This window comes from Rhipicephalus microplus, chromosome X, assembly GCF_043290135.1.
Source record: "Rhipicephalus microplus isolate Deutch F79 chromosome X, USDA_Rmic, whole genome shotgun sequence".
NCBI classification, from domain to species: Eukaryota; Metazoa; Arthropoda; class Arachnida; order Ixodida; family Ixodidae; genus Rhipicephalus; species Rhipicephalus microplus.
Genome location: NC_134710.1, coordinates 195,914,039 through 195,932,564, shown reverse-complemented (window position 1 = coordinate 195,932,564; position 18,526 = coordinate 195,914,039). Strand labels below are relative to the sequence as shown.

At 48.3% G+C, this 18,526-nt stretch overlaps 1 protein-coding gene across 1 annotated transcript; it reads left to right on the top strand.

Annotated features, from left to right (window-relative positions):
• Window positions 1-3,556: 3,556 nt before the first annotated feature.
• On the top strand, window positions 3,557-18,270 carry DENR (density-regulated protein). Its single transcript, XM_037428840.2, has 2 exons — window positions 3,557-3,962; window positions 17,995-18,270. The coding sequence occupies exons 1-2, from the start codon at window positions 3,643-3,645 to the stop codon at window positions 18,224-18,226; spliced, it is 552 nt and encodes a 183-aa protein (XP_037284737.1). The 5' UTR covers window positions 3,557-3,642; the 3' UTR covers window positions 18,227-18,270.
• Window positions 18,271-18,526: the final 256 nt, after the last annotated feature.

Here is an 18,526-nt window from a genome sequence, read left to right as displayed (position 1 = left end):
ACAGAATGTGTAGATAGCCGCTCCTGTCATAACTGCTGGCGCTCGGCCGGCGTGCCTTCGCTCTTGATCACTGTAAACGTGACAGGCTAAGCAACAAGACGCTGTACTGTACGGCTGCCAAAGCTATATTTTTAATACCGCTGCCTGGCTACGGTAATTTTCAACGATAGGGCAACGCGAGTTTTCGAACTATTATGCTAGTGTGCCCATGAACAGTTGTCCCACAATTGCTTCTGCGAATTTTCTTGTGCCTATTGCAAATGCGTCATTTGGCTAATAAAACAACTTTGCTTCCTCAATCTTTGGTATTTTTGTTTCTTTTTTCTCTCGCATGCAATTATCAAGACACAATTGAGGCACAATAAAATCGCGTAATAATAAAGGCATGTAGCAGGCCGGCAATTAAAAAAATTCAATTTCGGGCCATGTAGGGCAAATGCGCAACGTCGCTAACACTTCCAATTGTGACGTCATTTTTTTTTTTTTTTTGCTGTTAGTTGTATCCTCACGTAGATGGCAACTCTAGCAACGAGCCGCCGACCACTGGAACCTAGGTCGTGCTGGAACCATAGGCTTCTGTGGAACAGCGCTGCCAAATCTAGAGAAATTTCTCTAGATCTAAGGAATTTGGTTGTACTTAAAGAAAAGGGAAGTTGGGCAACATCTAGGGAAATTTTTCGCTTCCACGTGAAGCAAGCAGATCGACGGTGGGACCTTCCGCCCACAACCTCTTTTTTTGTTCTTTATTCCACCTTTGCCTTTCTCTTTTATACCCCTGTCACACGGCCACCACTAAACTCCGTTGAACACCGTCAACGTAAATCTCCCCTAGGTGGTTCGACGGAGAAGGAGTTGTGGCAGTGCACACGGCAATGAAAAGGTTGTAACAGTTGGCGCGAGGGGGCTCAGCTGGCACTGTTTGATTTTCAGAAAAGTATCCTAATTTCATCTCTATTGATTTTTTTTTTGTGAATCCTCGTTCTGGCGTTTTTACAAAAAAAAAACACTTTTAAGGAGGTAAGAAGCTAACAAACCATAAAAATATTTTCAAATAAAAACAAATTCGCTTAATGTAGCGATGTTGCTAGTGACGCTGGCCACATTGTGCTTTTAGTTGTTTTGTTGCCTGTGTTTATGTTTGTGTACGAAAGTTCTTGTGCTTCCTTGCCTCGTGAGCGCACATTTTGTGTTCTTTAGCCATGAGTAACACAGCGACGACCACAACCACACGCATGGACGAAATATTTTTCAATGGCGCCGGCCGGCCCGACTCGCGAGGCACCACGTGCGAGGCACGGAGTGTAGAGCATCGGTGTTGAGAGCAAGTGAACTCTGGCGGGCGTAAATATATGTAAACAAACACGCGTTGTGAATGAGTACTAAAACGAAAGAACGTTTAAGATTTCCAAAATGTATTATTCTTTCACTGCGGCCACTTAGTGCTCGAAATTTTTCTCTGACCTCTAGGCTGCTGTAGACGAGAGTACCTCGTTTCACTGTGAAGGGAGATCGTTGAACGTCCTTTGCGAAACACTCCGTTTACCTTCGTTTGGGTAAGGGTGGCCGTGTGACACGGACCGCATCTTCGTTGTCGTAAGGACGAGGGAGTTAAACGGTCTTCGCGGGTGCCCGTGTGACAGGGGTATAATACACCCCAAGGGGGTGACAGTGCTGGTCTCCACCACCAACGCTGTGTAAGCACTCTCTTCTCCCCCACTTCACAGCAGTTCATTCTATGCTGTCCGTGTTCGACGTCGATTGCTTGAATCCGGGTTCGAACCAAAGAAAAAAGAAGTGCTCTCTCCCGAGCCCGCCTAGTATATGTTTTCTTTTACAACAACCTCCCATTTTTTTCTTCTTTCATCCATGGTATTATTCCTTATGTTTGTTGTTTGTTTACCGGTTTTTCTTTTTGCAAACGCTGTCACGTTGCTATAGTGAGCTGTCGCATGGAGCCGTGTGACTCCGATAAGGTCACCAAGGTTTCTATGAAAAGCGCGCGGCCAAAGCACTTGGCTGGGTGTATGCGGTTATTTTCACAGCTGAAAAAAAAAAGCTGAAAAAAAAGCTGAAAAAAAAAAGGCTAATGGAAGACTGCAAGGATATATTTGAAACGAATATATGGCAGTCAATATTTCTAATAAGCATATCTTTTCGCAATCATTCAGCAGGTTGCGAAGGATGAACTGGCATAAAATGCTTTCATGGTCAAACTATTTTTCGTCGCAATATTAAATATCATGAGAAATCTTCAAAGTTTTTCAAGACATTGTTTAAAAGGTATTTAAACATGTATCGCTTCATGTTTTATATGAACACCACCAAGCATTTTCTGCAGGAGAGTTGTAAAATAACGAAATAACAGAAATTGGGTGAATTTTTTAAGCTTGCTCGCCGGAATATTTTATGACTGAGCTTTATATGCTCGTTCTGGTTATTAGTACTATTATTTTGTCTCTTTCATGCTATTACAAAAGCAGGGTATCGTAGTGAAAGATTTCATGTTTTGAATTGATAAGCTAGCTGTCTTAAGTATTATTTTGATAATTTATCCGTTCTTCAGCCTATATGCAATGCTTTTCAATATTAGTACTAGTTCTTGAAATGTTGTATGGTTGTGTGTGAACGGAATAATTGCTTCTTTCTTGGTGATTTCTACGAAATATTGTGATACTACATATTCTTTTCTCTCCCCCCCCCATGTGATGATCGCTTTACCTTTGTGATTTTATGCGATAATATGTTGTGTAACGCTTTGCGATTTTACTGCAACATTTTTTTCACCTTCAGCACAGTGATTTTAGTAAACATTTTTAAGCGAATGCACCATTATATTATAAAAGTGAACTTTGAAATTGTTTTCCACAGCACAAACACATTATTTTTCAAAAGACCGATCTCCACAAAAATCTAAGGAAATTTAAGGATTTTTTTTTTCACTCCAGAGAGGGAGAAAGTGGCTCCGCAGGTTGGCAGCACTGGTGTGAAAGTTACGCTACCAGTTTACATATAAGGTCCGTTCGATTCACCTGCACCGGTCGGAACCGGTTCACGGCTGTGCACGCGAAGGTCAGACATTGTGCAGCGTGAGTGCAGCGGTGCAGGCACAGCACGACACCCGAAACAAATGACGATGTGCCGACAAGGTGTTGGCCTTATTTTTTTTTCGGTTAATTTACACCATTGAGCAAACACTGACCTATGGCGAAAGGCACATGCGGACAATTTATAAGGCGCAAACATCTTGGCAAAACACTTCGTATTTGTAGAGGCGGGTACGGCGCCTAAGCCACCTACGTCTAAGTGCTGCGTCGTCTGCTCAGCTGCACGCGCGCCTGCTCCAAGCCGGCACCGTCAGCGAAGGAGGTGCAGGAAAATCGTGAACCGGTGCTGCACCTTTCGAAACGAATGGCAGGGTTCAGCGGTCGTCAATGCTGCACCGCTGAAACGAATGGTAAGGTGCAGCACCTCGTGAACTGGTTCACGTGGTGCAAGCGAATCGAACGGCTAGTATTTTAGCTCACTTTACATATACCTCGGTTGTTGATGTCCGTCGCAATAGGTTTCAAACCACTTTTCGTTCCGACTTTCGCGACCTATTCGGATTGCCCTTGCAAGTGTCGTGAACACTGATCAAGCGACATGTCTGAAGGAAGCACACGAGCCCTACCAACAGGACCGTTGCCCGGCGTATCGTACCCCCTCGAGGTGATCTACTGCGGCGAGTGCTCTATGCCGCTCGAATATTGCGAGTACTATCCAGACTCGCAAAAGTGCAAGGAGTGGCTTCAGAAGAACCTTCCTGAGGAATTTGAGCGGCGACTTGAACTCAGCGACGCACCGCAGACTGGAGCTGGCGGCGATGAAGAAAAGAAACGGCAAAAGCGTGGTGGCAAGGGAATGGTGAAGGCCAAAAAGAGGGTGGAAAAAGACAAACGAATTTTCCTGTCAAGAGCGTCACGGTACGTTATCATGGTTTTGCGAGTTGTACAGAAGTGAGACATTTTAAGCCTGGTTGGCATATGCTAATCCGCAGGTCGCGGGATCGAATGGAGGCGGTAATGTTGGCCCGTGTGCTCAGATGGAGGCGGTAATGTTGTAGGCCCGTGTGCTCAGACTTGGGTGCACCTTAAAGAACCCCAGGTGGTCGAAATTTCCGGTGCCCTTGACGACGGCATCTCTCACAATCATATCGTGGTTTTGGGACGTTAAACACCACATATCATCTCTGGTAGCATATCATCATCATCATCATCAGCCTGACTACGTCCACTGCAGGACAAAGGCCTCTCCCATGTTCCGCCAGTTAACCCGGTCCTGTGCCTGCTGCTGCCAATTTATACCCGCAAACTTCTTAATCTCATCTGCCCACCTAACCTTCTGTCTCCCCCTAACCCGCTTGCCTTCTCTGAGAATCCAGTCAGTTACCCTTAACGACCAGCGGTTATCCTGTCTACGCGCTACATGCCCGGCCCATGTCCATTTCTTCTTGATTTCAGCTATGATATCCTTAACCCCGTTTGTTCCCTAATCCACTCTGCTCTCTTCTTGTCTCTTAAGGTTACGCCTACCATTTTTCTTTCCATTGCTCGCTGCGTCGTCCTCAATTTAAGCTGAACCTTCTTTGTAAGTCTCCAGGTTTCTGCTCCGTAGCTAAGTACCGGCAAGATACAGCTGTTATATACCTTCCTCTTGAGGGATAGTGGCAATCTACCTTTCATAATTTGAGAGTGCTTGCCAAATGTGCTCCACCCCATTCTTATTCTTCTAGTCACTTCAATCTCGTGGTTCGGCTCCGCAGTTATTACCTGCCCTAAGTAGACATAGTCTTTTACAACTTCAAGTGCACTATTACCTATCTCAAAGCGCTGCTCCTTTCCGAGGTTGTTGTACATTACTTTCGTTTTCTGCAGATTAATTTTAAGACCCACCTTTCTGCTCTCCTTGTCTAACTCCGTAATCATGAGTTGCAATTCGTCCCCTGAGTTACTCAGCAATGCAATGTCATCGGCGAAGCGCAGGTTACTAAGGTACTCTCCATTAACTCTTATCCCTAACTGTTCCCAGTCTAGGCTTCTGAAAACCTCCTGTAAGCACGCGGTAAATAGCATTGGGGAGATTGTGTCCCCCTGCCTTACACCCTTCTTGATTGGTATTCTGTTGCTTTCTTTATGAAGCACTATGGTAGCAGTTGATCCCCTGTAGATTTCTTCCAGGATGTTTATATATGCTTTATCGACGCCCTGATTCCGCAGTGTCTGCATGACGGCTGCTATTTCTACTGAATCAAACGCCTTCTCGTAATCTATGAAGGCTATGTGTAGTGGTTGGTTATACTCTGAGCATTTCTCTATTACCTGATTGATAGTATGAATGTGGTCGGTTGTTGAGTAGCCTGTTCGAAATCCTGCTTGTTCCTTTGGTTGATTGAATTCTAATGCTTTCTTTACTCTGTTAGCAATTACCTTTGTAAATAGCTTGTATACTACAGAGAGCAAGCTAATCGGCCTGTATTTCTTCAAGTCCTTGTCATCTTCTTTCTTATGTATTAAGATGATGTTAGCGTTCTTCCAAGACTCTGGTACTCTTCCCGTCAGGAGACACTTCGTAAACAGAGTGGCTAGTTTTCTAACACAATCTGTCCTCCATCTTTCAGCAGATCTGATGTTACCTGATCCTCACCAGCAGCTTTGCCTCTTTGCATGCTCTCCAAAGCTTTTCTGACTTCTTCTATCATTACTGGTGGGGTGTCATCTTGGTTACTGCTAGTTCTTATAGTATTAAGGTCGTGGTTGTCTCGGCTACTGTACAGATCTCTGTAAAACTCCTCCGCTATTTTAACTATCCTATCCATATTGGTAGTTATTTTGCCTTCTTTGTCCCTTAGTGCATACATCCGATTTTTGCCTATCCCAAGTTTTCTCTTCACTGCTTTGACACTTCCTCCGTTTTTCAGAGCGTGTTCAATTCTCTCCATGTTATACGCTGGTAGCATATACGCCCGTATTAATCATTCCAATCATACGTGGGCGGGATATTTGCAGATTGCAAGCATATTGTACCTCATGACAACACTCATTTTGTTGAATGACGAAGTTTGGTCGCCAGGAACATGTGCCTCAATACAAATATATATGCAGGACTTATATGCACGCATTTCCGAAAAAAAAAAAAAAAAAATCGGCGGCCGCCATTATAATAAAACTGCGCTGTGGTGTGCACCCGTGTTTTCGACCAAAGCAATTTCCAGCCCCGCAGGTCGGGGGATCGAATCGCAGCTTCGGCGGCTGCATTTCCGATGGAGGCGGAAATGTTGTAGGCCCGTGTACTCAGATTTGGGTGCATTTTAAAGAACCCCAGGTGGTCGAAATTTTCGGAGCCCTCCACGACGGCGTCTCTGATAATCATATGGCGGTTTTGGGACATTAAACTCCACATATAAATCAAAGCAATTTGCAGAGTAAACGCATAAGGGTAGCCTATGCGCTTGCCACAGTTTCGGTATAGTGTAAAGATTCGCTGACGTATGTGAACCCGTTTAACTTCGCGACACACGTGTTGTCAGTAAGGTTCCTAGATAAAAACAAGCTTTCAAGATATTGATGATTGATTTGTGGGGTTTAACGTCCCAAAACCACCATATGATTGAGAGACGCCGTAGTGGAGGGCTCCGGAAATTTTGACCACCTGGGGTTCTTTAACGTGCACCCAAATCTGAGCACACGGGCCTCGACATTTAGCTTTCAAGATTGCGTCACTCATTGTTCTCGATGCCATCCTCACTCTCTCGCTTGCCGCTCCTTTTCTCTGCTATCCACGTCTGTGCTTGGTCCACTTCTTGCACGTGATATTGTAAAAGGCTGGTGGCATTTATTATTATGCAAAAGGTTCAAAACGAGTACGCATGCGCATATGGCTGCAGCCGGATTCTCGCCGTGACCAAAGACGAAGTCGTAGCCAGGACATAAACTGAAGAGGAGGAGCTATATTAACTCAATGGGAGGAGCGTTTCAGTTGGCGCCAAGTCGGCCAAGATTGTTTCACGGTGCTCGTTCAATGCAATATCTGAGTTTGGGTTGCCGTAAAACAACAAAAAATTGTTTCGCTCTCTTTAACTTACCTTGTGCCGTCTGAACTGAAGCACGTCGTGAAGTGTAGCTATGAAACATTTCACGCGAACACTTTCGTGCAACTCTGTTGACGCGGATCGGCGAAGCGAGTTTATTTGTCCTTTTTTTTTTATTGAAACGCCATGAGCGCATCTAATGCGCGCCTAGTGCATGCCAGTTGTTACAAATACTTGTGCGTTTGCATGTATACAGAGCAGCTGGAGTGTGTAATCAACACACCTTCAGGAATATTTCACGCTTGACCAGTTGACCAGAACGCGGCATAAACGAGCCGAAATGCGCTGCTTCGGGACACCTTACCAGTAGAGCCCGCACTTTTCAGGAAGATCCGCACACTGCACCAGAATCACCTGGCATCACGATTGTCAAAATGGGCACATTTAAAAAAGCCGTCATCGCAGTGCTAGTCAAGCGTTCATACTAGTCTGGCCGTGGTTTTTCTTTGCGTGTGCACAAGCCGGCTGTAATCACTCGTCACAGCGTCATGCCCTGTGGTCGCTGACAGGATCCAGCAAGAAATGGGTTCACTCTGTCATAGCACAAACAAAACGCATTCAAGAAGTGAACTAGACAAACTACGATGTACGACACGATATGCCATCGCTAGTGGTGTAAAATATAGAACTGGACAATGTTGCCAATAGAGTAACGCACATCCTACTTGCTCTTGTGTTGTATCGTTCATGTTCATTAAGGTAACCGTTGATTCTATGGCTCATTTTATTCCATTTTGTTTCATTTACATTATTCACCGTAGCAACTGAACCCAGACATTTGCTTTTTGATGAAACTTTTGAACCTTCTAAGGGGTGCTCCAGGAACATGGGTGAGGAGGAAAGGGAAAGGTGTCCCTACCTTGGAAACTTGTTACATCTAGGGACCTTAGTTATCAGTTGAAAAGAGCGCTTAGAAAGATGACAACTGGGCAAGTTGGTATGAATTCATACTACCACTGAAACAATGCCGCAAGGTAAGATGAAAGCACGAGAAAAAAGAGCGCTGCAACGTGGCTCCAACATGCCCCTGTACTTCTGAAGCAATGCTAGACTTGGTAATTCTTCACCTTCATGGTGAAGAACCTGGCAACCACGTAGCCGCTACCATCACACAGTTTGACAAAGCGACTTGTGCAGTCATGCAGTAGAAAAAAATGTTGCATTTGAGGTCCATTACTTGTTGGGTCATAATTTATGTTGCACCACGTTTGTGTTGCTTACATCTCGCCTGCATTAAAGTGCTAGTGTTACTCTACACCGATTAAACTGAGTACTTCTAATTAGGGGTCATGAATAGTAACATTTTCTAATTAAATTAAAATATATTTTGATGTAGGTCTTAAGACAGATTTGTGTCTTAAATTAAAGAAAGGGGGATTTTAAGAATTTTTTGGTTAAACAATATTAATGAGAACCTAACAGTTCTCATTTCTATTTGTATTTGAAGTGACACCAAGTACAACGTATTTCGATTAGTTTGGTACTAGGAAAAATCATTCCTGTATGCATCAACACACATAAGCATGATACCAGTCACAATTATATTGTCACGGGCTAAGTAAATGCCTGAGCATGACGACGACGAAGCGCTGTGGGGAACGTGCTCGGACTGCAGCAGCGTTGTACGCATTAGCTCGCCAATATATTCATTGTGTTTACTTTATCCCCGTAACATCATTGGTGGAAGGTGCGGGGTACAACTCGCTATACAGCCCTACGAGCTGGATCTTCGCTGCGGACGGCGCATTGCAGCTACCACGATGACTGACCAGGCTACTCAATGTCAACAAGATCCGTCAGCCCTGCAACCAATCGTTGTGGTGCAACCTCGTGACCCAGGCCCATTCAACGGCACAAGTGGCATAGACGTCGATGACTGGCTAGTTCTATATGAGCGCGTCAGCAGCAGCAACCATTGGGATCCGACGCTTATGTTGGCGAACATCATCTTCTACTTGCATGGCACGGCAAAACTCTGGTACGAGACACATCAAGAAGAGTTGACCAGCTGGGACGTCTGTAAGCAGAAATTGCGCTATCTATTTGTGAAACCCATCGGACGTCAAGTGGCCGCAAAGAAAGAGCTTGCGACTCGTGCCCAGACATCCACAGAGCCGTACATCGCGTACATCCAGGACGTGTTGGCTTTGTGCCGCAAGGTCGACAAGGACATGCTCGACGAGGACAAAGTTGGACATATGCTGAAAGGAATCGCCGATGACGCCTTCAATTTTCTGCTGTGCAAGGACTGCTCGACGGTCGAGTCGGTCATCGAAGCATGTCGTCGCTTCGAACAGGCGGAAAGTAGGCGCATAGTTCACCGATTTGACCGCCTTCCCAACACGGCGGCTACGTCCTCTTGCGAAGATTTGCCAACACTACATCAAGCACCAGCACCGGAAAATGTCACCAGAATAATCCGTCGGGAACTCAAGGCTATGGCACCCGCTATGTCTAGCGTCAGCGCGCCAGGACACAACCTCGATGCTGTTTCAATGATACAGGCCGTGGTTCGCCAAGAGATCGCGAATATGGGCATTTCGCCACCTCATCGAAATGCCCCTGCTACTTCCAGCTCGGCTCCAGTCGTTGCGGCTGCCACTCCGAACCGCACGTTCGCGCCAAGACGAAACCCAGCTGAATGGGGCACTCATGATGATCGGCCCATATGTTTCACGTGCCATCGGATAGGACACATCGCTCGCCATTGCCGCAGCCGTTGGACCTCATCAGCTCGATCGAGCTTCTATGATTGGGGACCTCGCTCCGAACGTGCACCCTATGCCCCGTCCTACCGTGCAGAAACAGGTGCAGAGCATAATTCAGAACGTCGGACCAGCTGCTCGCCATCGCCCGTGCGTCGTCAGTCCCGCTTGCCCCAACCCCGCCGTCCTCGGTCTCCCTACGACCGTTGCTCGGAAAACTAGCCGGTGCAGCCCCCGGAGGTGACGCTGCATACACGACTCGGACTGCAAATCCTCTGATTACTCCCGACCAGCGGTGCAACCTTCTTACAATTCTCGTTGATGGTTTACCTGTAACTGCTCTTATTGATACCAGTGCGCAAATATCTGTGATGAGCTCAGACCTCCGCCGCCGCCTCCAAAAAGTTCTGACGCCTGCGATTGCACCTATCGTTCCTACAGCGGATGGGAGTACTCCTGCTGTCCTTGGAATGTGCACTGCGCGAATAACGATTTCTGGGCATCAAACTTCAGTTCTGTTTGCTGTACTGGAAAATTGCCCTCATGACCTCATCCTTGGACTCTACTTTCTGACTTCACACGCTGCGCTCATTGACTGTTCCAAAGGTCTTCTTCGGCTCGAACTATACCATCCTTCTCAGAGACCGTCTCTACCAGCCCATTTCGTCTACGCTCTGTCGATTTCCTCAGACTTCCGCCGCAAGCCGCAGTCCAAGTCCAACTCGCCATATCCTCCAGTACCCGATGGTGATTATGTTGCTGCCCCAATTTCTGACGTGGCCATGACACGTAATGTTGCACTCCCCAATACGGTGGTTACCGTTAAGGACAACCGAACTTCATTTCCCATCCTCAATTTTGGCTTCTCAGCGCAAGTTATTCCTCGCAGTATGTCACTTGCACATCCGACACCACTAGTCGACCACACAGTTTCCGCTCTAACCACCGATCCGCCACCCGATTTTTCATCAACGTCGCTCTCGTCACGTTCCTGTTCCGACCTTTTCAAGCCAATGCTATCTGACAAGCTCACCTCTGAACAAGTCTCTGCTCTCTGCCGTGTGCTTGCTTCTTATCGGGAGATCTTTGACTTCGGCGACCGTAATTTGGGCCAGACACCCGTGGTAACCCATCGCATCGACACCGGTGACGCTCAGCCCATTCGCCGACAGCCCTACCGTGTGTCAGCCCCGGAGCGTGCTATTATACAGCGAGAAGTTGATAAAATGCTTCATAAGGGCATAATCGAACCCTCATCTAGTCCCTGGTCCTCACCCGTTGTACTTGTTAAAAAGGACAATAGCTGGAGATTCTGTGTTGATTACCGCCATCTCAACCACATTACCAAGAAACATGTCTATCCCCTACCGCGCTTAGATGATGCACTCGATTGCTTACACGGTGCCAAATATTTCTCTTCAGTAGACCTTCGCTCAGGCTACTGGCAGATCGCTGTGGACGACAAAGACATAGATAAGACGGCCTTCGTGACTCCTGATGGACTTTATCAGTTCAAGATGATGCCTTTTGGATTATGCAATGCCCCCGCGACTTTTGAGCGCATGATGGACTCTCTCCTTCGAGGCATGAAGTGGACCATCTGCTTCTGCTATCTTGACGACGTTATATTTTTTTCGACTACTTTCGACGACCACCTTACCCGTCTGTCCACAGTGCTTGATGTTTTCCGACGTGCCAACTTGCAGCTTAACTCGTCCAAATGTCGCTTTGGGCAGCGCCAAATCTGCGTACTCGGCCATCTTGTTGACGCTGCGGGCGTTCAACCAGACCCTGCGAAAGTCCGAGCAGTTCGCGACTTCCCCACACCCCGCTCAACCAAGGACGTCCGAAGTTTTCTGGGACTGTGCTCCTATTTCCGTCGTTTTGTCGAGAAGTTTGCTGAAGTAGCCCGTCCTCTAACCGGCCTCCTCAAAACGGATGTCGCATTCACCTGGGGCCAACAGCAAGCAAACGCTTTCTCGTCGCTCGTTGAGATTCTCGCCAATCCACCAGTCCTAGCACACTTCGACCCATCTGCCGCCACGAAGCTTCGTACTGACGCCAGTGGCCACGGCATAGGCGCAGTGCTGGCGCAGCGGCAACAAGAAATGCACCGCGTCGTCGCGTACACAAGCCGACTCTTGTCGCGCTCGGAACAAAATTATTCAATCACAGAACGCAAGTGCTTAGCTCTCGTCTGGGCAATTGCGAAATTTCGACCGTACCTCTATGGCCGACCATTCTCAGTTATTACGGACCACCATGCGCTTTGCTGGCTCTCCTCACTCAAAGACCCTACGGGACGCCTTGGTCGCTGGGCGCTGCGTTTACAAGAGTACACTTTTTCCGTATCCTATAAATCCGGACAACTTCACAAGGATGCCGACTGCTTGTCCCGTTACCCAGTCGATCCCCCTGACATGATGGAAGATGGACAAGAGGTTCTCGTTCTTTCAATTACCGACTTCACCGACATAGCTGCTGAACAACGCCACGAACCGTCTTTGCGTGCTATTATCAATGGTCTGCACTCCCCCCACCCTGACCACTCCTTACAACTGTTCCTTCTTCACAACGACATCTTGCACCGCTACAACGCCCGCCCAGATGGTGCTGAGCTTTTACTAGTTGTTCCTGCGCACCTTCGCTCAGACGTTTTGGCCCAGCTCCATGATGCCCCCTCCGCTGGACACCTAGGGGTGTCACGCACGTATGACCGCGTTCGCCGCCGATTCTTTTGGCCTGGCCTCTACCGTTCTGTGCGACAGTACGTTGCGGCATACGACCTCTGCCAGCGCCGCAAGACACCTGCTCTGGGACCTGCTGGTAACCTCCAGCCCATTAAAGTACCAGATGAGCCATTTTTCCGAGTCGGCCTCGATCTTCTAGGACCTTTTCCCGTGTCGGCCACCGGTAATAAGTGAATTGCTATTGCTACCGACTACGCAACGCGGTATGCCGTCACACGCTTCCTCCCCACCAGCTGCGCTACTAATGTAGGCGATTTCCTTCTTCATGACATCATTCTGCGTCATGGTGCTCCTCGTCAGTTGATCACCAACCGGGGCCACTGTTCCATCTAAAGTAGTCGACGAGCTCCTGCGATCCTGCTCTACCCACCACAAGTTCACTACAGCGTACCACCCACAAACCAACGGCCTCACGGAACGCCTCAACCGTACCCTGACGAATATGTTAGCGATGTACGTCTCCAAGGATCACAAAGATTGGGACATCCACTTACCTTTGCTGAAGTGCTGAAGTGTTCAGTCGGCCGGCTGTCCGCAAGCAGCGGGCAGAACAGCGCTTGTGCGTCACCTCTTAGTAGACTGGCGAAAAATTTACCAGCTATATTGAGGACGTCGTCAACCGTTGTCGACGTGCGAATGACACCATGCCCGAATATGACAAGGTCAAATACATCCTGAAGGGCATCGACGATGGCGCATTTCAAATTCTCTTGGCTAGGAATCCGAGCACAGATTCCGAAGTCGTCAGCTTGTGTCAGAGCTATGACGAGCTGAAGAAGCAACGCACTCTCTGTAGCCTCAGCGTGGTGGTGAGTCACTGTCTAGTTTCAACACCATGCCTGACAATTCACTACTGCTTCAGCAAGTCTGAGCCTTCGTCCGTGAAGAAGTCGCCCGCCAACTTTCCCTGGTGCCCTTTACTCACGAGACCACCACCGTCTACCTGCCCCACTTCGCACTGCTATTTCGGAAGAGGTTGCCCAAGCTGTTCCCCTTGCACACCACGAGCAGCCTCTATCTAGCCGTGTTCACTGCTCGCGTGTTGCCCAGCCGGTAGGCGCCCCTGTCGCCTATCCACCAGCCGTGCAGCCTGTGGCCGCGCCCCTACCCTATGCAGCGCAGCCTGTGGCCGCACCGCTCACATATGCAGACGCTGTGTGTAGGCTTCCGCAACCGCCTTACACTACACGCTCACAGCCCGCACACCCGGCTGCTTGTACTCCACCTTGGGCGGCACCACCAGTGGGCAATCCTTGGAGGACGCCCGATAACCAATTGATTTGCTACGCCTGCTTCACTCCTGGACCCGTTGCCCGCTACTGCTGCCATCGACCTCAGATGTTCGGCGACTACGCCGTGTCGTCGCAACCAGGCAGCCAACCCTTCGCCCAATATGGGCCGGTCTCGTCACCTCGCTAAGCCCCTACTTGACCACCTTGACTTCCCGGCGCAGCGCGCACCCTCTCCTCTTCGGCGATCGCCCTCTCCCATGCGTCGCCGGCAAGGACCCTCCGACCAGGAAAACTAAGCACCGCAGTTCAAGAGGCAAGAACTGTCTAAGCCAAGAACTGTTTAAGCCCTCGCTCCTCTCCTGCTAACGTGGTCGCAGTAACTGTTGAAGGTTATTGTACTTTTGCTCTTGTGGACACCGGTGCCGCTATTTCTGTTATTGCCGCTAATCTCTGCCGTTTATTACGCAAAGTCACGATGCGGCTTTCGGGACTGTCGCTCCACACCGCAAGCGCACAGCAAGTAACGCCTCTCGCAGCCTGCAGTGCAAGAGTTTCTATCGAAGGCATTCTTTACTTCGTGGAGTTTATTGTCCTCGCTGTCTCTTCGCATGACGTCATCCTCGTGTGGGACTTCCTATCCCGCCATAATGCCGTCATTGACTGCGCACGCGCTGAAGTTGAGTTTTCACCCTTGTGCGTGCGATGTCTCATTACTTGACCCTCTTCACTAGCCGCCGAAGTTGCTCATTCATGAAGATGCTGATATTCCGCCTGGAAGTTTCGTACTTAATCTGGTTTCATGCAATGCCTACACTGACGCTACAGTCCTTTTTATGCCTTCCGATATGTTCACGAGTCGTCGAGCTCTGCCGCTGCCTTTCGCAGCAATTGACCTTGCCGCTGGAAGAAGCAATATGTTTGTACTCAATCCGCTTTCCACACCTGTCACTTTGCTTGCGGGGGAATGTCTCGGCCGCATGCAGGATCTCGACCCTTCGTCTTTGGCCGATGCCCCGGATGACTACTGCGACCACTCAAAAGCACTGTCGGCACTCGAGGAGTCGTCCAAGGGTACGTTTTCCAGCGCCATCGCCGACATCCTCACTCCCACCAAACATGCCGATCTGCTGGATCTTCTGCATGAGTTCCGGAATCGTTCGATGTGTCAACCTCAACTGGGCCGCACGTCGCAAGTCAAACATCATGTTGACACCAACCTACACCAGCCACTGCGTCTCCACTCCACGACGTGTCTCCACTAAAAAGCACCACGTCATTAACGATCAAGTCGAAGATACGCTTCGTAGAGACGTCATTCGACCATCTCACAGTCCCTGGGCGTCTCCTGTCGTCCTGGTGCGTAAGAAAGACTGATCTATCCGATTTTGCGTGGACTATCGTCGTTTGAATAAGATAACCCGCAAGGACGTCTATCCTTTGCCTTCACAGATGCACCCTACGGAAGACGACGCATCGTCCACGGCCCTAGAACCTCCTGTCCCGACTATGCAGAAAAGCTTGGCACAGGCCACGGGAGCCCCAGTCTCATCACACATCCCGCCACCATCGCCCCATCAGCCAGCCTCTTCTGTCGAAGTGTGATGTCCAGGATAGGCCAAATCACCCTCAACAGGCAAGCGCTGGTGCCAGTCTACCTATACCTGACTGCTTGCAAGCCCTTGTTCTACAAGGTTAGGTCGTTGGTCTCTCCAACGCTCCTGTTACATTTCAGCGATTAATGGACCAGGTTCTTGGGCATCTCAAGTGGTCGATGGCTTTGGTCTATTTCGACGACATAATTGTCTATGCTCCTACATTTCCCGAACACTTCAGTCGTTTGGAAATGGTCTTGCGTGCTCTCCAAGACGCTCGCCTGTGCATTAAACTTTCCAAGTGCTTTTCCGGGTTTTTGGAAGTTAGTTACTTGGGGCACGTAGTCAGTGCCAAAAGCATCAGCCCTGATCCCCTGAAGCTCCAATCCATTGCCTGTATTCCGCCTCCCACCACGGCTACGTAGCTTAAAAGTTTCTTGGGCTTCGCTTCATATTTCAGACGCTTTGTTCCTGACTTCGCTTCTCGCGCGGTACCTCTCAATGAGCTACTGGTGAAAGTTCACTGAAAATGGGGACCTGACCAAGAAGCTGCCTTCCGCGACATCAAGACTGCCCTTCAAGCACTACTGACGCTGGCGCACTATGTCGAGAATGCCCCGATGATTCTACACACCGATGCCAGTGGTCTTGGCCTCGGAGCTGTTCTCTGGCAAGTTAACGAGGACGGGCAGGAGAGAGCGGTCGCTTATGCTAGCCGCCGGCTCAGTGAACTAGAGAGCCGATACCACGCCTCTGAACTTGAGTGCTTGGCGGTAGTTTGGGCAGTCGAAAAATTTTGTCCGTACGTTTATGGTAAAAGCTTCACGATCTGTTACCGACAATGTCGCCCTTCGCTGGCTTCAAACAAAAAAGACCTCAATGCTAAGTTTGCCAAGTGGGCTCTCAAACTCCAAAAATACAACTTTTCTATTGCCCATCGCAGCGGCGTTCGCCATCAAGACGCTGACTACCTTTTTCGCCAGCTTTCAGCGGCATCTTTTCGATCTCTGCAGTGCTTGATTTACGAACTACACAGCTACAAGACGCAGAAATCGTCGATTTAACCCGACGACTATCCGGGAAAGTACGCACTCCCAAGCGTCGTCGTGAAAGTCTTTCTGGCTCGTATGTCGTCCGAGAGGGAATTCTTTATCACCGAAATTATCGAAATGGGTCGTGCGTGCCTGTTGTGCCAGTAGCCATGCAACAATCGGTGCTATTCATGTGCCACGACGCTCCGACTGCCGGTCACCTCGGGCTGCACAAGACGCTGGCACGCATCAAAGAAAGGTTTTGGTGGTGGTGCATGCACAGTGACATTTCCCGCTACGTTTTGTCGTGCACAGTCGGTCAAGCGTGGAAGGCCACCACAAATTCGCAACCGGTCCGCATGCAACCGATCCCTCCTTAGGAAACACCTTTTGAGATTCTTGGACTTAATCATATGGGACTATTTCCACGTACATCGCGTGGCAACAAGTTCCTCATCATTGCCACAGACTATCTCACGAAGTGGACCGCAGTCAGGGCCGTCTCTGACTCTGCACGTCCTCATGTTCATCAACGAGTGCGTCATTTTTTAGCATGGCATGCCACGCTTGCTCATCACTAACTGTGGAACGGCCTTCATGTCCCGCGCATTCAGAAACCTACTGAACGACCATAGAATTTGGCATTCCGCGGCCACTCCTCAGCACCCACAAACGAACGGTCTGGTGGAACGCACAAACCGTACCATAAAGGACATACTGTCGTCATACGCGAGTCCCGGTCATAACTGGGACGAATACGTCGCCACAGCTGTCTTCGCCCTCAATACCTCACAGCAGGAAATCGCACGGGAGTTACCATTCAAGCTTGTCTATGGAAGGACGCCAAGGCTTCCTTGGTTTGAACACAACGCAAAACTGTCTGGATGACACCAGTACTTCGGAGCTTCTTTGGAAGGCTCCCTTTAGAGCGCACCTGGCCATAGCGCGTCAGGCGAAATTTCGCTTGCCTTCCAATGAGAATTACACCCCTTTCAAACCAGGAGACCTAGTGGTGGTTTGACGCACCCAGCGTGTTCCACAGTGTTGCCAGATGTTTTTTTCCCCGATATGTTGGTCCAATTCGCGTGGTGAAAGCCATAGGCCCTGTTACGTTCCGCCTGGAAGTTATTCCCGAACTGGGCACCAAAAGCAGAAACCATGTTTTTCCCACACATGCGAGCCAGTTGAAACTTTATGTGCCGCATGATTGCTGTATTCACGCCTCTTCATTTTCTGGCTCAGACTCCAGGGGAGAGGGGGCGGCGAATATAGTGGATCATAGCAACGGGGGTGACCGGCGCGTGAGGGGTAGACCGGGGAAAAAGAACAAAGACAGTGTTGTGTTGGATTGTGTTCGAATTAGTGGCATTGTACGTTACAATAATAAGTAATGTTATCCCTTCCTTATATCTAATATAAAAAAACATTTTCAGCTATTTCAAACTGTCTGTTTTTCGATTTCTTTTTTCAGTTTTAGATATACAACCATATCCTCAGTCATCTTTGCTTCGTTATTCTTAATGTGTGATACGCTTTCTCTTTCATTTCTTTTTTACAGGGGAAAGAAGAAGTTTGTGACTGTGGTGACTGGATTGAGTACCTTTGATATTGACCTGAAAGATGCATCAAAATTTTTTTCCCACAAGTTCTCCTGTGGTTCATCAGTGACTGGAGATGATGAAATAGTCATTCAGGGTGATGTAAAAGATGACATTTTTGATGTCATCACTGAAAAATGGCCAGAAATCGATGATGAGTTAATAGAAGATCTTGGAGATCAGTCTCGCTAATCAGTCTCGCTAAATCTGTACAAAATAAAATGGTTTGAAACTTTTTTTTTTGTTGGAAAAGAAAAAAAATACAGAAGGTCAGTTGCATATTTACACCACCATTTCAGTCTGTCATAACTTTTTTAAGCAGGCAGCACAAACAGCTGAAGAGCGAAATCAGTGCTGCTTGTACTCACAATGTTGACACTGTGACTCCAATATAGTTCCATTTAATGTGCTAAACTTAAACCTTTTGCTTTGTTAAGATTTGGTTTGGGCATAGGTTGGCAAAACTTGTGGAGCTCACTCAGACTCACTCAT